The sequence below is a fragment of the Acomys russatus genome, chromosome 22 (genome assembly GCF_903995435.1).
Source record: "Acomys russatus chromosome 22, mAcoRus1.1, whole genome shotgun sequence".
Taxonomy (NCBI): domain Eukaryota; kingdom Metazoa; phylum Chordata; class Mammalia; order Rodentia; family Muridae; genus Acomys; species Acomys russatus.
In genome coordinates, this window is record NC_067158.1 from 34,848,108 (window position 1) to 34,874,723 (window position 26,616).

A 26,616-nucleotide genomic window follows, 5' to 3' on the forward strand; every position below is an offset into this window, starting at 1 on the left:
GTTGCCTGCTAGGCTTTGTTTCAATCTCCTAGAGTAAGGATTCTCAAAGATATGAACTTACATATGGATGTCTTTAAAACAGAGATAATCACTCCCATCTGCCAGAGGCTCCCCACTGTCAGGTACCTAAAGACCTACTCATGTCCTGAATTCAGGTTTCATGTCTAAATACCAATGGTGCTGAGTTGGCAAAATCCTGCTTTAAGCCGGGTTCCTGGATTTTTGAGTTAGCTGTACTTCAGTTAGTAGAGAACAGTAGTCTGTTTCTCATGAGTGAGTGAGCAGTGAGGGAGTGAATGAATGAATGAGCGAATGAATGAATAAGCGAATGAATGACTGAATGAATGAGTGAATGGAGATAATGAAGCAACAACGGATATTACGCAGCTTGGAAATGACTTTCAGGAAAGCCACTTTAAAAAGGAGCCCACGATGTGTAAACACTGTGAACTCAGAGGCTCCAATGTGAGACAGAGAGGCTCCACGTTCCACAATACCACAGTAGCACCGACTTCCTCCTATTTTCTACCTCCATGTGACAGAATGGAGCAAACACTCACGCCATGAGGAAGATGCCTCCAGTGTTGGATATGCAGCCTCTTCTGGTTGGGGTGGCATGCTTGTCATAGCCATATACCCCACAGAACAAGCCCAGGTAAAAGAAAGTCACAATGAGGGTCAGCAGGAAGCAGACAATCAAGCCAGCCAGCCACCTGGGGGGGAGAAAAGTACAGTGTTATCAAGCCCCCTTTGGTTGTGAGTGTAGTTCCTAATGGGAGGGCCCTCTCTCCAGCCAATAGCTGTATTGGCTGAGCATGGGCTAAGGCTGGAGCAGACTTGCTCATCTAACACCAGAGGGCAAGACTTCATGGCAAGAGCCCTTTCTGCCTCTGCCTCTTAACCACAGCAGCCAGTACATTAGCCTCTTGGCATTGGAGTGCCCACTCTGCAGTAGGGGTGAGCAAGTCCATGTATCCCACAGGGCTGACACAGGCCTCATCTTGCTCAGGGCTCTGATCAGGACACACCTAAGACATTTAAATCCTGCCAGATGTCTTAGTGTTGGAAGCTGCATCAAGGGTCTGAGTAGGCGACAAATGAAAAAAAGCAATTTCCTCTCCCTTTCTCACAACTCTTTGGGGATTATAGGAGTATTCTTGGCCATCGTGTTCCTTACTGAAATGCACTAGGTGGCTGATGCATGAGGCATTTACAAATTTATGAGCATCCTACATCAAACATTTACAGAATGCAAAGCTTTAATTTTGTAATGGTCCCAGGAGACATTGAGGAACTGTGGAGCCTCAATTAGGTCTTACCTGCATTCCTGGGATGTGCAGCAACTTTCCCTGCACTCAAGGCCAAGAAAGCATCCCAACATTTAAGACACTAAAAAAATTAACAGTATCTGTTCATCTTGGGGCCTCCTGATGGAAACACCCACTAAAGCTTCTCATTCAATTAAAAGCAATGTTGGTAATTACAGGAATAGCTACCAGCAGCCATTCTGGGGGAACGTTCATCCTAAGTATCGGGAAGGCCAAATTAAATGAACACAGAGCCTGGCTTCAGAGAATTTTCTGAGTTAATGAGCCAAATGATTAGTTAAGATATTTTTCAAAAAACAAAAGCTTTGTGGTCTCCAGGCAAGAATGGAAGAAGGGAGGGAGAGTAGCTGCAAGAGGCAGACAGATAAATGGACTACACTGTCTCTATTGAGTTTGTAAGGTCTCTAAGGGACGCTCTGTCTTCCGCCTGTCCCAGTGTCTGCCCAGGTGTTCTAGCCCCACCAGGAAATGTGACAGGAGCCCCTGGAAGCTTATCCATTGCCATCAGCTATGGCACAGCCAGATGGTGTAGCCATAAGGGAGTTTTTTCCCTTTTCTGAGCCCCAAGGTCCTTGCTTACACAAACAGTCATGCGCAGAACGTGACCAGCAGATGTCAGGGGTACTCTCGGAAACATCATGCATAAGAAGCTTGGTGAACAGGCTGCACCTCTTCCTCTAAGGCTACAATCTGGGTGAGAGAGAGCATCTAAAAGCCTCTAAGGGGGCACTGCTTAGATAAGAAGGATGGAACCTTCTGGAACCTCATGGAACAGTCCTTCCTGTTCATGCTCTTTCTGGAATGTTCATACTCACCCTCTAGAGCCAACCCCACAACTTGCATTATTTATGACCTGGGTGCAGCCCCATTCCTCCAGGTCAGACACCAACCTAATGGTCTCACGACACAGCTAAGAAAGCTACCATTCCTTCAGAAAATACCAACCTCTGCATTCGTTTCACAAGTCAAAGAGGACATTTTCCTAAATATCCTTCCTGCTTATTTTTGTGCTTCCAATACACATTTGGCTTACTAACTATAAAGAAGATTCGAGAAACAATTAACATCAAAAATCCTAAACTGTTGAATATGCAGCTCAAGGATCTCCAGTCCCCCAGTGTTTGCTCTTAAGCAAGGAATGTCTTATGAATATGCATGTCACTGCTACTCCGAAGCCATACTAACCATTTCTGTATCGTTCTGATTTTATTCTGTGAGCTGCCTTAGCGAGCACTTAGGCTGTGTGTGTGTGTGTGCAGGGTACATGGCAAATAGATGAGCATGCTTGTGTAGGGCAGAAGTTGATGTCAGGCATCTTCCTCAATCACTCCCCACTTTAGTTTTTGAGTCAGGGGGGGTCTCACTGAAGCCAGAGCTCATCAATTGGCTGGCCCTAGACTGGCTGGCTTGCAGGCCCCAGGGCTCCACCAATACAACCCCCCCACTCCCCCCACCCCGCCCTGCAGTCCCCCACCCTCTTCCCTGAATTTATTTTTAACATGAGTGCTGGGGATCCAAACTCTGGTCCTCACACTTGCACCCATGCAATTCACTGCAATGCCATGTCCCCAACCCTTCTCGACTTTCATGAAGGAACACCACAGGCCACAGCCTCCTCATCCCATTTGGTTTCATAAGGTTACCCTGCAATCACACCATGTTTTTATACCCTTACAAAGCGACCTCTGTGCTCATTTGCCCACCTCCAAGGAGGCACTCACCAGTATGAGTCATATTCTTCTAGTTTGGGCAGCTCCTTGTGGAAGTAACTGTTGCTGTCATTAAGGTAACGGGAGGCCTCAGACAGCACCCCCTCAATAGGAATACTTTGGCTCACATTCTTAATGACAGAGCTGATGGAGTCTAATGTCTTTTTGACATCTGAAAAAAAAAAAAAGGTGGGAGGGGGGGGCAAATCACAGTTACTCACTTTAAACATAGAAGGAAGAGACCTTGTTTGGGGACAAAGAAAAGCCACTTAAGTTTTTCTCATGTTCTGTGTGGGTTTCTAACAAAGTAAGATTCTACAGTAAGAGCCAATAAAGCCAAGGCCATCTACAAGCAACAGACAAAAGAAACAGTGAATCTAAGTGGTACTGAAGTTCATCCAGTCTCCCTCCTAGAATACTTGGAAAAAAAAAAGGTTGGGGGTGACTAAAATGCAAGTGTGCCTACCATGTGCCAAGCACTTCTCTCAATATTAAACTTGCTTCCTCATCAATGCAATCCCTGCCTTAAATCTCACTCTCGTGTGGCCCCAAGGCTCACCTAGGTTGAGTAATTCACCCATGGTTTTCCTTAGTAAAGTACCCAGTATTGTTCTTTGTTTGGTTTAAGGAAGTCCTATTATATGATTTCTGGAATAGAGAGAATAAAAATCCCACAGAAAAAGAAATGGCCTAGAGAGACAGCCTGGCAGGGGCCGTGTATGCTGTAATCCAAGCACTTGGAAGGCAGAAGCGGGAAGCTTGCAGCGAATTTAAGAACAACCTGGTCCACATAGGGAGATCCCTTGTCAAAAAAAAAAAAAGGGGGGGGGTGAGTGGAGAGGGGAGTAGGGAGATGGAAGGAGAGTAAGAGAGAAAGGAGAGGAACAGGAGAAGGTAGTGGAGGGGGAGAGTAGACAACAAATAAAAGATGGCATCCAGGGGCAAACTGCCTTGCATTGATTCTTGAAAAAAAAAATGACCTAGTTGATGTTTACTTAAAAATTACTTGGCTTATCCAATTGGAGACATTGCAGAATCCACCTGTGGCTCCAAGGACAACACAATTCCTGTGACCAGTTTCTACTCAGATCCATAATAGCTTTCCAGAGTGGAGGAAGTTCAAGGGGAACACCACTTTTCTAGAATGTGTCAGTCTGTCCCAACAGGTCCTGGATCACAGCTACCTGCTCACACTGTGTCACCTGGACCAGCACTCCCACAAGTCTAGAGGCTAGGTCCTGACCCAGATGTGCTAAGAACAAACAGTGGTTAAGTCTACTGATCCCAGCTGGCTGAGAGACTACCGTGGTAATGGCAGGGGGAAACGGGGACTTGAAGCTCTCCAAATTGATCTCAGGGCTCTGCTGGACTTGGAGTAAGTGGCGATTATTGATGCTTGGTTCAAAATGTGACTATAAAAAAAATTGGTGGGAATCTTTCCAAACATGATTTTCACATGAATTTGAAATCTAGAAACAGACAGCGGCTGGATTCAAAATGTCTGAAGAACTGTGGCCCTCTCATTGCCTCTCCAAATGACTCTTGTGCAAAAACTTTTGAAGGTTCTTAACTGTGAGATCTCCACGGGCCACAATGATGGAAGTGAGATGAAGACCTGGCCTGCTTTGAGCAGCTCCCTGTAGGTGGGTCTTTCTCTCACCCTCACATGAGACAAGGCACAGCCTTGTCAGCTTTGGTGACTGGCAGGTGGCTGCACCTCTTTGCAGTCAAATACATTCTTTAATCCTCAGTGTGCAAGGCAACTTGTTGAGGAAGGCTCCTGCCCCGTCTCCCCCACTGTAGCTAACTTGCACATACTCGGCTGTGTTATCACAGTGTGATCTGTGTGTACGACTGGCGGAAAGGTAGTAGGCGGGCATGCCTAATGCTTCTCACTGCCCCAAGACTTGTAAGAGCATGGCACAAAGTAGGCACTTTAAAAATATTCAGGCTAGCACTGAAGGCTCAACGAAGCTAAGGGGGACTGACTTTCACACGAACTCTGGTGCCCCATATTTAACTATGTCCCCTGGATGGGGAGGCCTGGTGGCACTCAGAGGAAGGATAGCAGGTTACCAAGAAGAGACTTGATACCCTATGAGCATATACAGGGGGAGGAGATCCCCCTCAGTTACAGTCATAGGGGAGGGGAGTAAGGGGAAAATGAGAGGGAGGGAGGAATGGGAGGATACAAGGGATGGGATAACAATTGAGATGTAATATGAATAAATTAATAAATATATTAAAAAATAAAATAACATCCTGACTGGCAGATGGGCACTTGTCTTGCCCTTGGATAATGCTGACTTGTGCTTAAGCTTGACACCAGAAATGTTGGGCTTTGCTCATGCATGCATCACACTTACAACAGAGGGCTGCTCGTAGGGGTAGAAGAGGTCCAGAGAGGAGAAACAAGAAAGCAAACACAGAGGTTAGTAAGCAGGCCACTTATCAGACATCCAGCATGCAGTAAGTAGCCTTCGGGTGTTACCTAAGGAAAGGATGATCTTGCCTTTAGTATCTTTTTTATAAAGTTTTGTTTGTTTTGTTGTATGTGTATAGGTGTTCTGCCTGGATGTATGTCTGCCTCCACATGTATGCAGTGCCCAAAAGGAGCCAGAAGAAAGGCATCAGATGCCCTGGAATTGGAATTACAGACGGTTGTGAGCTTCTATGTGGGTGCTGAGAACTGAACCGTTGTCCTCTGGAAGAGCAGCCAGTGATCTGAACCGATGAACCATCTCTCCAGGTTCTAATATATAACACAATGTTTTGTTTTGTTTTTGTTTTAAAAATCATGTGGTAAATGAGTAAAAGAAGCACTGGAAAGGCGATCTTTAAAGAGAGGTTACACTCTTGCTCAGTTTCAGGCAGATGAGCCCAAGGTCACTGCTTCTTGGCATGAAAAGCTGCTCATCTCTCGTCACTCTGCACACTCATTCCCAAGCACCCCAGCCTGAACGTAGCACAGTTCGGCAGTTTCAAACTTCAAGATCCCTGCAGTCTCTAAAGCAGTCTTAGAGCTTAAAGGACCATCGCATTAGGACGGTGGACAGAAAGAAAACACTTCCCCAAAGACAAACAAATTCTTCTATACTGTTTTCCTAAAAGTAAGTAAGAGTCATTTAAAGCTCATCTAAAAAAATATAATAATCTGGGGGGGGGGGTTCCCCTCGGAGTGAAGATAATTAGAACATGACCTTCCAAATTGCAACTGGTGTTAAGTCCTAGAAGGCTTAGGATGGTGATACCCTGCCATACAGCAACAAACATTAAACATGAAGTTTGTTTTCTTTCCCTCAGCTACATCCCCACTGACGAAAGATGACATAATCAGCACATCTAACGCTCACTCCATAGGGTTTAGTGATGGACTTTTTTTTTTTTAAACTAGAAAAGAACAAGAAAATGCATAACAAGCTCTTCCTTCATAACGACCGATCATAGCAGAATGACTTTGAACTATGACTCTCACCTGAGATGACAACCTCGGTTTGGTTTCGGACCTTATCCGGTATTTCATCGAGCGACGTATACCCCTGAAAATATTGTAAAACAAACTGAAGATCAGTTGGCCTAAACTCCATTTTATATCAAGTAAAGAAGTAAAATTAAAATGTAACATTATCTTAAGGTTTAAATTATCTTAATATGACTAGCATTGGCCTAAAAATAAATCCCCTTTAGAAAAAGGTGCTGCTTCTTTGTGTTGGGCTTTGCACGCTCAAGGCAAGAGCTCTGTGTCACTGAGCTGTGTATGCTTAAGCTGGATAAATCAGAGATCATCTTAAAGACTTTTCACCCTAGAAGAAAGTCCTTTAGACCATGTGTAGAAAACTCAAAGAGCGATAAAGCCATGCTGGCACTAAGGAAATAAGAGCCACGAGTCATTGGGATAATAAAGATGTCGAGCAAACACATTCAAGGGGGAATATATACAATAAAATTAGTTTGGTGATTTGTTTTTTTTTTTAAAGTAAAAGAGAAAGTGATGTATGAAGGCTAAAAAATACTAAGTCACTAGATAAAGGAGTAGAGAGAAAAAAGTGAGTGCCACCGCTGAGGCAAGGTGTATGAAAAAGCTTAAGATTAGCAAGGAGATAAAAACAAATGGGTGCTGAAGCAGCTCCTGTGTGGGGCGGACAGCACTCTGTGCTCAGAATAAGGTGATGTCTACACTGCAGCCACAAGAAACCGAGGAGGCCGAGGTTAAGGTTGTCATGGGTGACACCTATGTTCTTACAGGGTGTTTCCTATGTTCTTACGCACTAGAGAGCCCTTATACGAAGTCAGCTACTTGAGTTGTTCCAAGGGGCATACCATTTTGACAAGGGGCATACCATTTTGACGAGGCTCTCCAGATCAGTTTTGTCAATGTCATTGACAGTGTTGAGTTCTCTATCCACAGATGGGAGCTGGAAATTTATGAAATAAGTAGTAAGAAAATTTGGCTAAACTTCATACACACACACACACACACACACACACACACACACACACACAGGCACACACACACACAGAGTCATCTTATATGCGGGTCCCAGGGTGTTGACATTGCAAGGCCTAACTTCATTTCCTTTTGAAAACAGAAAAAGGTCTGGGAAAATCACATTCTATTTGGAGTGACATGTATGAGAACTGATTTTCTAAAGTTTGTGGGTTTGCTGTAGTACAAATAAATGAGGGACAAATAAAGTATGTGTGGCCACACAATTGCTAGTGCTAAACATATTTCATGAAGTCATAGACCAACTTGTTAAAAAATCACTTTTAAAAGTAAAAGGAATTTAGACTATAGTCTAAATGAAGTGAAACATGCGTCAGGCCTTGAGTTGGCTCCTCAAGAGTAAACTAAGCAAATACGTAAACAAATAATACTAGAATTAAATAATGCAGCTGGTGCTTGCAGTGGTTAGAAGTTTGGAACCAGTCTTCCAGGTACAGAACTGTATATGGTTTCCAAGTACAATAAATAGCTCTTGGCACCTGGGACCCATGCCCCGGGCCTTTCAACATGACACACATCAAGGGACACAGCACTACTTTGAAATAGGCGCTTGGTGAATGTGGAGAGCTCAAGCGTCATCATGAGAGATCACACAAAAACCTAAATAACAGCCACTCCCCCCCAAAAATGGTGTATTCAAAAATGCCAATGTCACAACAAAAAAGACTAAGCATCAGCTGCACACAAAAGGGGAAAGAAAGACCCAATACTTCTGTCAATGAAAGACCCTGAGCTGCAAAGAGAGAAGACATTTGTAAGTGCATTTTTGTTAAAAACGTGACAACATCCGAAGAGAACGTGGAGAGTGGATGTCAGTAGGGATCCTGTGTTTTGTGTCCTGTGATGTGCACGTGAGGATAATGCATGTTTAGAAACATATTAAACTATTCAGGTATAAAAGGAACAGGTCAGCAACTTAGCACACAGCTTTTAAGAACTCTGTGCAATGAATATAAAAATATGAAGAAACATAAAATAAGTGGGGCAAAATGATGAACGCTGGTGTCCTCGTTAGGTTTAACTGTCAGCTTGACACAAGAATCAGTCATCTGAGAAGGAAACCTCAATTGGGGGTTTCCCAGATCAGAGTGACTGTAGCATGTCTGTGGGGTCACTGTAACAGATGTGGGAGAGAGGGCCCAGCCCACTGCAGGTAGCACCATTCCCCAGGCAGGTGGTCCAGGGAGAAACCTAGATAAGTGTAAACCTTTCAGCAGGCCTGCAAGTAACTTTTTTCCATGGTTTCTGCTTCGAATTCCTGCCTCGACTCTCCCTAAGGATGTAAGCCAAGGAAACCTTTTTCTCCCGAGTTGCTTTTGATCACAGTGTTGAATCCCAACAGCAGATAGCAAAGGAGAACACTTAGAAAAGGTGTCCAAGGGCAGGAAAGGAGTGATTTGTATTTACAACTGTCCCACATATGCAAAACTCACACTAAAAAGCAATAGTTCCAGGTAAGGTGGTGCATGCCTGCCTTCCCAGCATTAGGAAGGTGAAGGCAGGACGGTGAAGTGTGAGGTCTGCCTGGATTGTTTAACAAGTTCTAGGCAAGTGTGGGGCTATTGTGAGACCCTTTCTCAAAAAGGCAAACAGCAAGAACAAAGCATAAAACACCACCCTCTCAAAGGATGCATTTCAAATAGAAAAAATAGAACTGACCTCTAAAAGTCTATTAGATGACTCCAAAAAATAATTCACTAGATATCCAGACAATGATTGCACCTGTGAAGTCTTTAAAAAAGACTGGCTCATAAAATATGAAGCTGAGAAAGGGTGTGTTAAAATATTTTATGTAGAATGTAAGTGGTATATATAACTAAATTAACATATTAATTATAATTAATATATTTTAAAGAAATTTTCTACATCTCAAATGAGAGGGTAAATTTTAGAAAATAATGGTATTGTCTAATATGCTTAGTTTTGGGATGTTTTTAGTATTTTGTTTTACATATGTGTATTGTATGTCTATATCGAAGTATGTACACACGTTAGTGCAGTGCACATGGAGGCCAGGAGAGGGCATTGGAATCAAGTCCTTTGCATGAGCAGCAAGTGCTCTTAAACTGCAGAGCCTCCTCCTGCATCCCAATACTCCTAGCTGTCAAAGTGACCTGAAGATTAGTATGTATTCCTCTCTTCTTTTTCAACCTGCATTTTCTTTGATAAATCTCAGCTTCTCAAAAGCTCCTCCCCTTCATTTTTTTTTTTTTAAACTTTGGTTGCGTTCATTCTAGTACAGTGACTAGATGTCCTATCCAGCCCAAGCCACTGTGAACATCAGCCAGGTACATCCCATCTTAGGCCTTCTCAGTCTCCTTTAGTTCTCCTGACTATGGCATGCTCACATCCACTCACCTGAAGTGGATCGTGGTTGCTCTTCAGATCACTTAGCTCTGGTCTGATGCTATCGCAGATCTTGCTGGCTGGCTCTGAAGCGCAGTCTCCGCTGTTGAGGGAGCTCTCGATGTTCTCTCTCGCAGCGGTCAGGTTGGTATTGAGCTGTGCGCTTCCGTCATGCAGACTCTTGAGACTGCTGCTCATGTTCTGCAGGGCATCCTTGGTCTGTTTGATGACTGCAGGAACACAGACAGAATCAGAGCAGGCCACCAGAGTGCCTCAGAAAGCAAAAACAACCAACCTGGAGATGAGCTCAGACAGCTGCAAAGGGCAGTGGGACAGGACACACAGGAGGAATGAAAGCACCTTGTCAGCCCCTTCACCCAGCTCCTCTCGCCTCCACAGGCCCTTTTTCATTAAGCACAAGTTGAGCGCAAACTCAGGGACTTCACGGGGACACCTCAGGTGACACTATCTGGTCAACAAAGCCGTTTAATCCATGTAAGAATCAATTGCACCCATACACGAGCTGTGAGTAGTAAGAGATTTACCAGCCAGAAATGGACAGGTGGGGAGGGGAGGGGACTGGGGGAGGTCAACTAATGAGAATGGGGTACAGGGACATATACTTAGGAAAAAGCTGTAATGAAGATTAGCAAGATGGCTCATGGAGTAAAAGTGCTTGCTGCCAAGCCTGACAGGTTGAGTTCGGTCCCCAGGATTCACGTGGTAGAAGAGGACCAACTCTCACTCTGTCCTCTGAAGTCTAACATTTGTACCTCCCAACCAGCCACACACAGAATAAACACATACACACAGAAGTAAGTATATACGTGTAAAAATGAACACGTGGCATAAGGAACACCATTGTTTTTATACTAGCTGTCAAGCTTTCAACAAAAAGTTCATAAAGCAGTACATGCTGGTATGGAAATCTCAGGGGTGGGGGTGAAGCTATCCAAGCTCCATGTGATGACGTCCTGGACACAGGACACGGAGATGCAGAATTTGGAGTTGGCCTTGCTGGGTTTCAGTCTTGCTTTGGTCCACTGTTTCCTTGCTATGCCCCCACTCCATCTTTTTGGAATGAGAATAATATTCTGTGCCATTATATATTCAAAGCATGAATTTTTTTTGTTGGAGTTTTTTTTTTTCCCTTAATTGTCCCAGCGGGGACGGGGAGGGGGGCGGGAGGTCACAGTTAAGAATTGCTTTGAGTATCAGAAGACACTTGAGGCTTCCGGACAATGTTCAGACTCAAATGTAGGGGACCTTTTGAAGTTGGACTAAATGCATTTTGCAGTGTGATGTAGCCATGAGCTTGTGGAGGCCAAAGAGTGGAATGTGATGATTTGGGTGAGAAATGGTCCCCATCCATTCCAGGCCTTTGAAAACTTGGTTGGTTGCTGGTTAGTGAAGGGTGCTGTTTGGGAAAGCTTTGGGACTTTAAGGACGCAGCGCCCTGCTGTAGGAAGTACAGCACTGAGGTGGGTGCTGGGAGTCCGTGGCTCATCCCTGATTCTCTGTTTCCTCTGGGTGGTTGAGATGTGACCTCTCTGCCCTCATATGCTCCTCGCAGTTATCTCTGCAACTGAATGCCCAAATGATCTCTTCCTTAAGAGATTTGGTTGCAGTTACCCTGCCTTGCTACCATCCCCCACTCCCCCCACCAAATAATTAAGAGTTGAGCTAAAATTTAGAACCTGAAAGGTCTTTTCTGCTTTCTTCAGATGCATACAGCCTGGGGTCATGGAAGGACTCTGAGTTACAGCTCTGTACAGATTGTCGGGGCATAACATCCTTTCAAGCTTTAAAAAAATATATTGGCTTCTCCCTGGGACATGGCAGAATGCTACCCATAACCTAGAATGTACCTAGGCGATGACTAAGCAAGCCTGTGTTTCCTGGGCCGTCAGCTTACTTCATCACTTGTCTTTCTTCGTTCTTATTGCTTCTTGAACTAAAATAACTGAAATCAAAGGACAGGACAGTGAGTCAAATCTCAGGCACAGAAGCCTGTGTGTGTGGTCTCTCGTGATCCTCTTGCCTTCTGCCCTATCTGTTTCTTCCTATGTTCTTTGTCTTTTTCTTGGGTGAGTGAGTTGACTGAGTGTCTGTATGAAAAGTAACTGATCTGCTATTTCTATATAAGTGAATGAAACAGCAAGACAACACAGCAGAAGCTAGAGCAGCAGCTGAAGGCGCGGTTTTAGATTCAGCCACGTTTAAATGGAGACCCCAGCTTCCCTGTTTCCCGTGTCATTGGAAATAGATACACTGAAAGTCTTTGTGTCAGTTTCTGGTGTTAAAATGCTGGGGCTGCCAGCAAGAGGGGACACGAGGATCAGAGCAAACTGAAACAGCCTTAAAGGCGGATGAGTCTGGGCTTTATTTTTGTGAGCCCCACGGCCCAGAACACAATCTTATTTTTTTGCTATCCTTATTTGTTGAGCGGGTGGAGCCACAGCTGGAGACCAAGGAGGTGATAAAATCTCGTTTCTACACAAACAACTGGCAAGGATTTTAACCTGACGCTGTTGTTGTTTTTCTGGGCAAGGAAATCTTTTCGATTAGGTATTTGTTCTGTGGTGCACAAACAGAGATGAGAGCATCAGGGTGCAAATGAGTGGTGACAGGAAATGGGCGAATTCCCTTTAAAAAATTGGTGGCTCCATCCTTCCTTACCAAGCAGGTAAATGTGAGTGTTAACATTGTATACATGCACACACACACACACAGAAAGACACAGATGCATAGACACACACACCCCACCCCGCCCCACACACTCAGAGGCATTAATGTTCTTTTGTCATGGGGATCTTGTTGAAAGCAGCCTGGGGTCACAGTTTTACCTCAACCTACCAATAGCATCTGTGGCAAATTCTATCTCTTAAGGGCCTCAGTTTACCTAGCTATGAATTAGGGAGGTGGGTCACCCTGATACCAAGAGTTCGTTGTTTTGGGCAGTGTTCTCCCAGGTTGTTAGGTAGGCCTCAGCTCCCAAGAGATTCTAACTAGCCTGACGCGGTGCTACTGCTTAGCTTTGAGAATCTGCTCAGAACGTGGAGGAGGCTTCCAGAGCTGGGCTGTAAACCCCAGGTCTCCAATCCCACCACCTGACCCTGTAGAGACATTTTGAAATCTGCCTTAATCTTTGCTCTTGACTTTGTTCCAATCATACCTCAACAATAATTTCACCTGTCAAAGAGCATCCTGGAAGCCAACTGTCCACTGCTCCCACCTACCCTGAGGCTGTTAGGTCTGGAAAGTACACATATCGAGAAATGAGCCCAAACTGGACTATAGGAGGATTCCTGGCAGCTAGAAAAAAGTCAGCAATCCTCAGGAACTTGTGAAACAGGCTTCCACCCCCCACCCCCAAGAGAGTAGTCACTTCCCTTAGCTCTGGAGGCATATGTGACTCTGCACTGACTTATACCTGTCACCTTATCAATGGCCATGCCTGCCTTCAGGCTCCCTCAGTCCCTACTCACAAGTACTTACTTGTTCATTCCAAAGTCCCTACAAAAAATCCAGGGCCTTCTTTCCTCCTCCTCTACCCTGTAGCTCCCAGGCCTGCCCGGTTCATGGGCTTCCCTCCCCACAGCTACTCACACGCCTTATAACGCACATGATTTTTCCCACACACGCTCCCACTGCCCCCACCCCTGCTCCCCCTCGCTTCCCTTGGAAAGAGCCCTGGTCGTGCCCAGTCTGTTGGCCATGTCCAGTCTACTTTTTCTCTCTGCTCTGGACTCTTCCAGATGCCTCTGGATATTTTCTCTCTCTCTTACCTACAATAAAAATTTTCCTCTAATATGGAGTGGCCATCTTGGCAGTTTCTTTACTGTACCTCCTCACTTACAGACACTCAGTCAACTCACTCACCCAAGAAAAGGACAAAGAACATAGGAAGAAACAGACAGGGCAGAGGCAAGAGGATGACGAGAGACCACACACACAGGCTCCTGTGCCTGAGATTTGACTCACTGTCCTGTCCTTTGATTTCAGTTATTTTAGTTCAAGAAGCAATAAGAATGAAGAAAGGCAAGTGATGAAGTAAGCTGACAGCCCAGGAAACACAGGCTTGCTTAGTCATCGCCTAGGTACATTCTAGGTTATGGGTAGCATTCTGCCATGTCCCAGGGAGAACCCAATTTTTTTTTTTTTTTTTTTTAAGCTTGAAAGGATGTTATGCTGCTAAATTCTGTACAGGGCTGTAACTCAGAGTCCTTCCATGCCCCTAGGCTGTATGCATCTGAAGAAAGCAGAAAAGACCTTTCAGGTTCTAAATTTTAGCTCAACTCTTAATTCTTTATTTGTGTGTGGGGGGGTGGTGGTGGTGGGGGAGATGGCTCTATACAGCGTTTCTCTGTATAGACCTGGCTGTCCTAGAATTGTTCTGCAGACCAGGTGGGCCTGGAACTCACAGAAATCCACCTGCCTCCCACCGCCCCCCTCCCACCACACCCCCTCTTCCTCGCACCCCAACCACTGGGATTAAAGGTGTGCACCACTACGCCTGGCTTAACTCTTAATTCTTTATTTCAGCCGATTAACATTTGCCAGCCTGAAGCTCATTCCCTTTATGCGGCCCACAACACGTAATGCGCTCAGGCGATTGCTATGCTTCTCCTCTCTCCGAAGCCCATTTGCTATAAACTCCCAGGCCTTATTAGGCTCCCAGAGCTTAGCACAACTTCCGCCGTGAGGTGATGGAAGTACCATTCAGGCTTTGGAACCCAGCAGGTAGGCTGCTGAAACAAACACCAAGGCCTAATCCATCAAACTCCATAGTTCTGGGAAAGTCCCTAAATGCCTTTTGGCTTCTGTAGTTTCACTTCTAGCTAACAGTTTTTGCTAACTGAGGCATCAACCCAGGATGTGGTTTTTGCACTTAAATGCTCACCTACCCTGGGAAAGGCTCAGGACCGCACTCAGGTGCCAAACACCCAGTGTGGTTCAGCAGCTGGCTAATAAACACTTTCTATTGGCTTGAACCTGTATCAAGTGGTCTTCGCTGCAGGATATCCCACAATACGGGAATCACATGAAGCTTGTTTTCCACTGTAGCAAAAAAAAAAAATAAAATAAAAATAAAAATAAAAAGCTGGAATGGCTTATTGAGAAAATTCTAAGGCACATCTCTGGCCATGATGGAAGCTTACCAAGCTTACCAAACTGACTTATTCAAGCTAGCAAAAAAAAAAAAAAAAAAAAAAAAAGAACATTCATAATATGTACAGCACAAAGAAAAATACAAGCCACCTTGCCTTTTATCTAGAATGCACTACGTAACTCAAGCACTAAATATTGGGAGCTGGTAAGATGGCTCAGTGGGTAGGAGCTCAGACCTCCCATCCCAACAACTCGGATTGATCTCTAGAGCCCACGTGGTAAAAGGAGAGGACAAACTGCCACCCGCTGTGGTGTGGCATGTGCCGGTGTGCTCACACATACACGACAAGCAAATGTAAATCTAAAAAAAGTTTTTTTAAAACATCATTTTAAAACACTAAAAACCATTAGACCACTGTATGGTGGAATGTGTGCACACCAACCACACTGTCTTGTGATTTTCCTTTGCTTTCGTGCAGCCTTCTCTGTCTTTTAGACTGTGGGGATGGGGTGATCTTGAAAGCCTGTATAGATGTATTGGCCAGGGGTGCAGGATACCTAGAATCCATCTACAGCCATACTGGCTTGGACAAAGATTACCACATCTTCCCAAAGGACTTACTATTTGGCTTTCCTGTGAATGGTATGAAACACCCTACTTCCAAACCCTCCCCAGTGTTCTAGATACCATCCACCAAGGCAGGTCTGGGTACATGCGCTTTTGTCAGACAAGGTCTGAAAGTCAACTCCATCACTTCCCAGCCAGCTGCTGCCTATAGACGGAACAGTGCCTCAAATTAGTACAGGGAACTCTTAACCCACAATACGATCATATGGGGACCAGTAGAGTCAAATGGAGTTAGGGGGCTAGAGAAATGGCTCAGTCGTTAAGAGCACTAGCTGCCATTGCAGACGACTTGGCTTTGGTTCCTAGCACCTACAACGGAGGCTTTATTATAAATCCAGACTCAGTTCATCTAATGTCCTCTTCTAGTCTCTCCACATACCAAATAAACATATGGTGCATTTACATATATGCAGGCAAAAGCATTCATACACATAAAATTTTTAATTAAAAAAAAAAAAAAGAGAAACAAGTCTTAAGGGTAGGTCACTGGTTGGCACTGTTCAGTCTCTGGCCAGCATCTGGCTGGGAAGTGATGGAGTTGGCTTTCAGACCTTATCTGACAAGAGCAGCTGGAGCAATAGCTCCGGAGGAAAGGTGCTGGCTACACAAGCCTCACAAGCTAAGTTCCATTCCTGGGACTCTCTCAAAGGAAAAGAGAGAGAACCAACCCCACAAGGTTGATTTCTGACTGTCACACATGATGAGTGGAGCATATGTACATATCTTTGCATACATGATGACAATAAATAATTTTATAAAGAAAAGGAAGAGAAACTCGAGATGAACTTCCACCACAGGAAATGACGTTGGAACGAGACAAGCAGAAGCAAACAAAAGAGAATGGGAGAAGGGGAGGTGGTGAGAAAGGGAAGAAGAAAGAAGGTTTACATTTCTGGGTTTTCTAGCCTCGAAAGGAAATGGTTGGTTGTGGACAGAATTGGTATCTGAAGACTGCGAAAGGTTACTCCCTTTTAATTAATTAATTAACACTTTTTTTTGAGTCAGGGTTTTACATAATTCTATATATAACCCAGGCTGGCCTCAAAAAATCATGGTTCTCTTACCTTTCTAATGCCAAGATTACAGATGTGCTACCACACTCAATCAACACCTCAACAGATGTTTTTGTTCAAAGAGCTGATAGTATGTGACCTATAAGCTTTGTGGACCTGGTCTCGAAAATCAAGAACTTTGCCACTTCAGCACAAAAACCAACCATAAGCCATAGATTAGCACAGGCACAGAACTGTGTTCCAATAAAACTTTATTTACAAAAACAAGTGGCCAACTCCTATCAAATTGGGTCACTATTACCTCAAATGGCTTTTTTCCAGTACTGTAGGTTTAGCACAAACTATAAAACACACACACACACACACACACACACAAATACATGGTCAGCTTGTGTCTTTGCCAGGCCTGTTTGCAAAGCCAGAGTGTCTTTATCATTGCTACTCACTCTTGAAGAAATACAAGTCAAAGAAAGTGAGCTTGTGAAGCCAGGAATCTGGAATGGGCCACTCCTGCCACCATGCTTACCTGTCGCCATGGTCTTAATCTCCCCGAGAACAGGGACTACTTTGGGTTTTAGTTGGTCTTTTATTTTGCCTCCCAGCAAGGAACCGATACCTAGACTCAAAGGAAAGGAGTAGATGAGGGAAAGTCTTCTTCTCCTCAGCTCTCATGATTCTCCTCACACCCCAGGGGTCTACACCTGGAAACCATCTTCCTTCTCCCAGTCTTCAAGTCCCACCCTCCACTCCTGATGCTGTGGGCCCTAGTGTGAGATATCATCTTCAAGAGTCCTCAAACTCACATTCTCCAGTGAAAAATTATTTCCTGTGGACCTTCAGACTTTGCGTGAAGACCACAGCTCATCTTGAGCTGTGTTATATAACCGGTGTCTCCAGCTCTTTGTCTACCCTGGGGTTTTCCCTGCTGTGTTACCACTGACATTTGGGAGCAGATATTTCTTTATGGAGGTGAACTGTCCTGGGCATTATAGGATACCAAGCAGCATCCTTGGTGTGAACTGTCCTGTGCTCTATAGGATACCGAGCAGCATCCTTGGTGTGAACTGTCCTGTGTGCTATAGGATGATGAGCAGTATCCTTGGCCTTGGCCAACAGCTATCAGTACCACAGCCCCTCCCCAATTGTGCTAACTAAATGATGCCAAATGCCACCTTTTGTTGATAATCATTGAGCCAAGCTTCACGTAAACACTAATGAGACATGGTCCAGCAAGGAACAGGGCAATAAACAAACTAAAACTTTATTTATTCATTATTTGTTTGTTTGCTTCTGAGACAGAGTTTCTTTGCTTGGCCCTGGCTGTCGTGGAAAGATGAGGCTGGCTTCGAACTCACAAAGATCTGCCTGCCTCTGCCTCCCAAGTGCTGGGATTAAAGGTGTGCACCCCACTGCCCGGCCTTGCAAAGTAAAAATTTAAAACAGAAACCCAAGTCCCTCTGCTTGTAGAGCTGGAAATGTTGAGTAGCTTTTTTTTTCCCAAATATATTTATTTTATTTATGTGGATGAGTGTTTTGCCTGTGTCTGTGCACCATGTGTATGCTTGGTGTCCTCGAGGAAGCAAAAGGCATTGGATGTCCTGGAACTGAAGTTCTGGATGGTTGTGAGCCTCCACGCGTTTGCTGGGGAAAGAACCTAGGTCTTCTACAAGAGGAAAAAGTTCTACTAACAACTAAACCATCTCTCCAGGCCCTAAACATTGGATTTTAACCATCCAATGACAAGTGGCAAACACTGGTAGCTCTAGAGCTTTTCCTGCCTTCTTCCTACCTTTGATTACTTCCTATTTTGGTCTGTACTTCATAGGAGGTAGCTAAGACATCTTTAGAAACATAACAAACAAAAATACAAACTAATTTCCAATGCTACTTACCATCCAGGTCTGAGAATGCCTTGTTCTTGGTGTTGGTGTACTGAGCCAATATATAGTCAATTTGCTGGAAAAGAAAATTGCATGGCATCTGCCCTCTGGGGTGCAAAGTAATACAAAGGCAATAGGGAAAAAGATACAAAAACTTAACTCTATCATAGCACTTTGAAAAAATAAATAGCTAGGAGGTAGTATTTGCTCATTTTATCTGGTACTCTGATTATCACACTTCAAGGTTTTCCCGGCCTAACATGAACATATCCATTGTGCTTTTATAAACTGTGGTCATAGCTTACATCTCAGGACTCTGTGGGTTGGCTAGATGGATCATGGTGAGGACTGCAGGGATGAGCAGGGGTAGGTCCCTCTCTCTCTAGATGGTCTTGTATCTCCTTAGTGACCAGCCTGGGTGTTTTTACTAGGTACCCCAGATTCACCATCAGTGAGAGACTAATACATACTTGATGCAAGGATCCTAGAAGCTGAAGTTCCAAACTAGCCCAAGGTCATGCCCACTGTGTCCTCCTGGCCACAAACATGTCACAGAGGCAGCCCAGGCTCAAGGATACAGAGCTACCCCCTGACACAATGGACAAGAGTTTACAGGCATCTGAAGTTTTGACACACGAGTCCATGATATTGATGACTCCCGACTGGTCGTCTAAAGGAGTATTTGTCTTCATTTTCTTGGTGGCTCAGAGGGCCTGCTTCCTCCCTTCTCTGCAAGGCTGGGAGAATATTCTCTAGGGTTGCCAAGCTTCTCAGTTGAAACACAACAGACCTTAAATTTTTCTTTTCTCTGGAGGTGAGACATCTTGCTCTGTTTCGGGACAGCTGTACTCTGTCATCAGTTGCCTGTTCAATTCTTTGTTAGAGATCTTCGTCTCTGCTCAATCAAGTCAGTTTCTCCAAAGTCACAGGAACTTACCGTCCTTATAAGACGATGAAAGCCATCTAGTTTTCATGAGCCACTGTTATTACTTTGGGCATTTGGAGAGTGGAAAGGGGAGTTTTCTGTGGAATCTTCAGGATGTTACATGAAAAATGTGAGTAGGAAAAAGGTAATCCCACCTCTGCTAGGCTGTAACGCTATGCGGGGTTACGTTTGCAGCTCTCCACCTTTCCAAATGCCTTCATATGGTTCTCTTTTCACTCCAGCTCCTTGACACACTTAGTGTGTAGATTTGTTTTGTTTTTTGGTTTTGTTTTGAGGACATAATCAACTTAGAAGACCACATCCTGTTCAAAGATCCATGGGTTCCCTGGAATTCTTCCCCAATGCCGGTACCCATGAGCATCACACACTTAAGTCAGTTTCCTGCTCACTTTGCAAATCACATTCTGCACAGGTGATGCATCAACACATTCCTAGGATATGGACAAAAGAGGCCTTCCCCATCATTGACCTCAGCCATCCCATTCGCCCTCTTCCAAAATGGGGTGTGTGTGTGTGTGTGAGAGAGAGAGAGAGAGAAAGAGAAAGAGACAGAGAGAGAGACAGAGAGAGACAGAGAGAGAGAGAGACAGAGACAGAGACAGAGACAGAGGCAGAGAGACAGAGAGAGAGAGAGAGAAAGAGGGGAAGGGGAGGGAGAGGCGAGGAGAAGGAGGGGGGAGGGAGAGGGAGTCCGTCCATAGGATTCTGACACACCTACACAGATAATAATAAACAAATGTGTGTAAAGCTAAAGAATTTCATCTTAATAATAACTATGCAAAGGTAAGAGGGTAACTATATCACCAAAAAGAAAGGAAATAGCACCCAACAACTTAACAACAACTTCATCAAACATAAAACAAAACAACCCACAGTGAGACTCTTAAAATTCTTAGGTACTTTGACATGTGACTTTGCTATGCCTAAATAAATAAAGCAAAACAAGACACGTATATCTTAAAGCTATGGAAACTATGGTTTCGTGCTTTTGAGAACTCCCTGGTTGTGTTTCTTCATCTACATCATGTAAGGGCTATGCCTTTCCATGTGGATCTGTCAGACATCTTCGAAGGTTTGGCTGAGCTCCCATATATCCACACAGGGACTCAGAGCAGACACAAAGCACCATGGAAAGTGCAGGTTGCAGGTTTTACCTTTGGGGTCTCATTCAGGAATATCTGAAAGTCTCTATAATTGCTCTCTGCCAGTGTCTGGGTCTTTTTGATCCGGGTCCTTATCTGGTGGTTGGCCACAAAGCCATACATGATGCCAAGGCTGCAGGGAAAGAGAAGAAGGAAGAGTGTTGGCTAAGAGCCACTGTGCTCAGCACCACAGGAGCCACAGAACAATGTCCACCTCTGCCACCATCCACTGCAGCCTGCCCACAAAGACTACCATCAGCACACCGCCAAAGTGGTAACACAAGGCAAGACTAAGAAAAACCTATCTGTTTAGGATGAAGTACTGCATTATGACCGTCACTAATGAACAGTGTCCACAACAAATGCTGAAAGGAAAGTGACACAGGAGCAGGCAGTGCCAGGGTCGTGTGTGTATACCTTGTGTGTGTGTGTGTGTCCTCCTACCCACACAGATGATCCCACGCACCTGTGCTATCTCCAAAGAAGAAGGAAATAGCAAAGTGATAACAGGGACTTGGCCTTCCAGTGTCTTTTCATTTCATTGAGATGAAATAATTTTCTTGATTCAAATCATTAAAGCACAACAGGAAGGCTTAGTTTCATTTCCTGTTGCTGTGAGAAAACATGCCCACCATGATTTCCTTCCAACACGATAGATACTAGGTTGTGTCAAGGTGACAGTTATGAAACTAAATGTCACACACACAGGGCAGCACACCCACTGTTTGTTTATAGAAAGAATAAAATGAACCAAAATGATGGTGATAAAAACGTCATAGTTATTGTGGTGAGGGCTAAGTGATCTTTTCATGGTTGTTTTCTTCATGGAAATTCTTGAATATGTGTTTATGAAAAAGATACTCTTTTTCTCCATGAAATACACAGCATAAGAAATTTCAAAATCCTCAAGGAAAGACTAGCTTAGGTGAACATTAAACCCTCTTTCTCACTCATCTCAAAAGGCTAAATTTAATCACACTAAAAGCTTTTATGCTTACTAACCATTACCGATCTCTTGATTTATTTTTTAAAAATATTTTATTTAATTTTAATTTATGTGCGTTGGTGTGAGGGTGTCATATCTTGGAGTTACAGACAGTTGTGAGCTTGATTTAAATTGTACTAATTGGTTCATTTGTTGAGGCAGAGCCTCGGAACATTAAAATTTAGATTGTAGGACGTCCAGCCAGGCTTGGTGGTGCACATCTGTAATCATGACACTTGAAAGAGAAAAGCGAGAAGACCTCAGAGCTCCAGGCCAACCTGAACTTCACAGAGACTTTGTCTCAAGATTAAAACAAAACAAACCCCTCAAAAGGTCAGGGGGAGCTAAAACCCAAAATACTTTTAGATATGACCACTAGATGGCCCACAGACCCCAAAAAAAACGGTTACTTTTTAACTACCCAATATACAATGTGAGTATGTATAAGAACAGGTTTGCAAGTAACAGGCAAGCCTTGAAAAAACAAGATGAAGTTTCCTTCAGGTTGCCAAACAATTTCTTGGGTTTTATGCACACATATATACATACACAATAGGCACCCTGTCCCTTTACATTGAAATAACCCATTTCACAAAACCCCGAGTCCCAGGACAGATAGTCACCCTGCTTAAGAGCACTGCTGCATGGGGCTGGAGAGATAGATGGTTCAGCAGTTAGGAAAGTGTACTTAACTATTGTCCTAGAGAACCCAAGTTCAGTACCTAGAACCCGTGGGGCTACCCACAGTTTTTTGTTTTGTTTTGGGGACATAATCAACATAGAAGACCACATCTTGTTCAAAGATTCGTGGGTTCCCTGGAATTCTTCCCCAATGCTGGGACTCATGAACATCACACACTTAAGTCAGTTTCCTGCGCACTTTGCAAATCACATTCTGCACAGGTGATGCATCAACACATTCCTAGGATACGGACAAAAGAGGCCTTCCCCATCATTGACCTCAGCCATCCCATTCGCCCTCTTCCAAAATGGTGTGTGTGTGTGTGTGTGTGTGTGTGTGAGAGAGAGAGAGAGAGGGGGGGGTGGCAGGGGGAGAGGGAGAGGGGAGGAGGAGTTACCCCAACTGTAACTCCAATTCTGGGGCATCCAATGCCTCTGGCTTTAAAGGGCATCTACACTCATGTACACACACACACACACACACACACACACACACACACACACACACAAAATCACACATGCCTGCACACAGACACACATGACATACAATCACACACACACTCATTCAGACACACAGACAATTAAAAAAAAAATCCTTTAAACAAAGAAAACGTACTGCTGCCGCTATAGGAGTGCTTAGTTCCTTCATCTCTTCTTTCTTAAAACTTGTCTGCCTGGGGCAGTAATGCAGAGGTCCCTTAGGGGTCCCAAAGTTGACCCTAACATGCCTACATGGCACATGACATTGAGCAGCATTCCTTCTGTGGCTTGGTCGCTCCCCACTCCCTCCCCTGCACTAACTCCAGGAAGACCCTTTTCCTTTCTGAGCTTCAGCAGTCATCTCAGGGGTCAGTTTGGATCTGATGATATAAACCAGCTGGAATCCGGCCTAGACTGCATAAGCACCACTGGAGCTGCAAATTGAGGGGCTTGGGGTGCCCACAAATTTCCTGGGACTTGTTTGTTCTTAAGCTTGAGCTCTGTCTTAGGGCACTCTCAGAAAACAGGATGTTTTGTAGCCTTTGGGCTGCCCTTTGATCCACTTACTCTCCATCCTAAATTTACATCTGTATATGAAGCAGACATTGGGCCTCAGTAGTAATAGTCACTGGCAAGCAAGCCACCTTCATCCTAAGCTAGTGATTCAATGATCTTAGAGTTACATGCAGAAGCAAGACACATATGCACAAACACACACAACCAAAAACTGAAACATGGTAATGTGGCAGGGTCTCTCTCTCTCTCTCTCTCTCTCTCTCTCTCTCTCTCTCTCTCTCTCTCTCTCTCTCTCTCTCTCTCTCTCTCTCTCGCAGGCTCTCTCTCTCTCTCTCTCTCTCTCTCTCTCTCTCTCTCTCTCTCTCCTCTTCTCTTCTCTCTTCTTCTTCTCTCTCCTCTCTCTCTCCCTCCCTCTCTCCTCTCCCGGCCCCCCTCTCTCTCAGCTAAGCCAGGTTCAAATATCAGGGCTGTGACAAGTCAGGACCAACTCCTAAGCAGACCTGATAGCCACCCTAGGGGATCTTAGTTTTCCTTCCTGCAATCTACAAATTATCTCAATGGTTCATTCGACTGTGTGGCAGACCTGCGTGGGCACAGAATAAGTGGAAGTGGACCTGAACTCTTTGACCCTTTCCTTTCCACACACCATGAAAGGAGAACTTCTGTAGGGATCGCTGATGTTGAGTGTCGCAATGCCTACAGGGATTTGACGTTATTTATACCTAAGTTCAGTGTTCCTAAAAGGAGGCAGTGTCAACCTCCCTGTAATGTCAGCGAGTGCAGTCTGTCCCCATACAGGAGTGCTTGAAGGAGGTAGTTTTGGGGCTGGGCTGCTAGTTCCTTCTGAATTTAATCTGCTTAGTTAACTGGCTGTATGATCCGAGTGTGGATGTCAGAAACTGTCTTTGTACTTTATTATATAGAGGCTTTACTCACAAGATCATCAGTCAAATCAATGAACTACCATAGCACCTTTTGGAAAGCATTCTTTCTAAACCTTCCAATTGTCAAGAACACAGTTCTAGAAAGACCTGTTAGAGATGATCAAGGGCATGCTATCAATTACTTTTATCAAAAAAATCTGCACTAAACAGAGTTCTGCAAATGAACTCAAAATTTTTCCAAGCAAATTTTCAGTGTAAAAGTTTATGTTTAAATTTAAAAATGGCAAGTCCAGGGGATGGAGAGATGGCTCAGCAGTTAGCAAAGCTACTTTTCCAGAGGATCCAGGTTCAAATTCCAGCACCCATATAATTGCTCTGTAAGTCCAGTTCCTGGGGATCTGGAACATGCACAAGGGGCAAAGACACACATGAATATCAAACACCCAAACAAAGATAATAATAGAGACAATAATTTATATATTTATTTATTATGTATACAGTGTTCTGCCTGCATATGCACCTGCACACCAGAAGAGGATACCAAATCTCATCATTGATAGTTGTGATAATAATAGTTATTAAAATGACCCTCATGGTCAGGCAGAAAGCACAAGAGAAAACAGGATGGCTTGGTACCTGGGAGATGTTGGCTGGCTGGCAGAGCACTTTCTCTGTAGTTCTCCAAAGTGCCACCAACAAGGCAGGCAGTATTGCAGGAACTGCCCAGTATCTACAAACACTTGTAAACTGAGTTCTTACATAAAACCTCTCAATGTGTAAACACTAGCAACTGATAAAAACTTTACTATATTGACCAATGCTAGTTTCCATTTATGATCTCTACTTTAAGCCTTTCATTTAAACAAAATAGAAAACGAATGGTGCTGTTTGCCGACGACTTAGACACTCTCTGTCACTCATTGTGTCTTTAAGCCAACATTAGAGCCACATAAATTAATCTTTCTGGATTTTGACTTTTGCCAGTCAATGACTAGGATATGAGGACACTGAGAAAAAAAAAGTGACCAAAGGCAAACAGGCCACAAAACCTCAGTGGATCCTCTTCCCTGGAACCTGATATAAGTGTTTTTAAGCTATCAAATAGGTGCTTTAATGTAGTATAGTAAAATGCTTTCACATTTTAAGCAGAAGACAAGGGTTTTTATTCATAGGATAGATATACAGCATTACGAACTGTCTGTGCATTGTGGAAAATAATCTCATGGCTTAAGAGCTTTTACAGACTAAACCTTTAGAATCTGAAACAATTTTTTCCCTATCTGTTTCTAAATCCTTAATGAAGTTGAAGAAAGCCTAATAAATGCTTTTAGTGGGTAACTAATGTCTTTCTTCTTAAAAGTAACTTAGTTAATTTTTAAACAACCAGATCTCTCGTTCCCACTAACAAAGACTCAAGATTTCAGGCAGAGTATAGTTTGATCTGTGTTTTTCTGAGACTTTTCTAACCTCCAAGCCAGCGAGGGGTAAGCACATCCTGTCTTAGACCAATTTTGAGGATAACTGGCTTTAGTTCACCAGGGTACTTGTTACCAAAGTGGATTTACGAGAGATATTCAGAAACTTCCCAAAATTCAAGGCATGGATGGGTGTGGTCTTTTCCTTCTAGATTCGTCTTTATTTTTACTTATGGGCATGTTTGAGCATCTATGTATGGGCATGTGCCATTGAGTACAGTGCTCACAGAGGCCGGGAAAGGGTGGCGTTGGATCCCTGCAGCTAGAGTTACAGGGGCGTGTGAGCTGCCAAGTGTGGGTGCTGGGAACTGAACTTGGGTCCTCTGCAAAAGCAGCAAGCACTTTTAAGCACTAAGCTATCTTTCCCACCTTCTTTTCTCTTGCATGGCCCTTTGGGAGCTCTGACAAATGTAGTGATGGCAAGTGAAAGGAGATGAGAGGACAGTTGGCATCTGCTGAGGAATCAGCCGCAGAAGTGGGAATGCAGCCCATCGCAGACGGACATACTGCAGACGCACATGGCCAGGTCCCCAGGCTCTCCCATTCGCTAGCTGCCTTTTGGGAAAGCTCAGGGAAAGCATGAAATCGTGTGTTTCCCACACACTAGGGGATCTTCCTCCTCAACATGCCAAAAACAAAATGATAAAAGACTCGGGGGGAAAAAATCTTTGAAATGAAAAGGAATAAACATAGAAAGCAAAGTGGTCAAGATTCATAGTAAAACCAACTGCACTGAACTGTATGATTTAGAACCGATGCATGGCCAGTGGGAGTGGTCAGGGCTGCTGGAAGGATTCATATTAATCCTAGCGATCATATTTATCAACAGCATGTAACATCTGCTGAAGAAGAAGCTAGAAGGGTTGCTGAGAAAGGGGGGGACTGCCAGCATGGCCCCCCCTTCTGCCTGCAGCATGGCCTTCCTGCTCCCTCCTTCCTAATGTGGCTTCCATCTACCCCTCTCATTTCACCCAGTCCTTTGGT

At 44.2% G+C, this 26,616-nt stretch overlaps 1 protein-coding gene across 1 annotated transcript in view; it reads right to left on the bottom strand.

Annotated features, from left to right (window-relative positions):
* Positions 1-26,616, bottom strand: part of Prom1 (prominin 1) — an 88,415-nt gene that overhangs the window by 25,380 nt on the left and 36,419 nt on the right. The window contains exons 5-12 of the mRNA XM_051164890.1: positions 20,624-20,744; positions 18,536-18,599; positions 17,170-17,259; positions 9,903-10,120; positions 7,378-7,452; positions 6,513-6,576; positions 3,050-3,209; positions 561-713 (exon numbers count right to left, since the gene is read on the bottom strand). Coding sequence (XP_051020847.1) covers positions 561-713; positions 3,050-3,209; positions 6,513-6,576; positions 7,378-7,452; positions 9,903-10,120; positions 17,170-17,259; positions 18,536-18,599; positions 20,624-20,744 — 945 coding nt within the window. The remainder of the gene's footprint in view (positions 1-560; positions 714-3,049; positions 3,210-6,512; positions 6,577-7,377; positions 7,453-9,902; positions 10,121-17,169; positions 17,260-18,535; positions 18,600-20,623; positions 20,745-26,616) is intronic.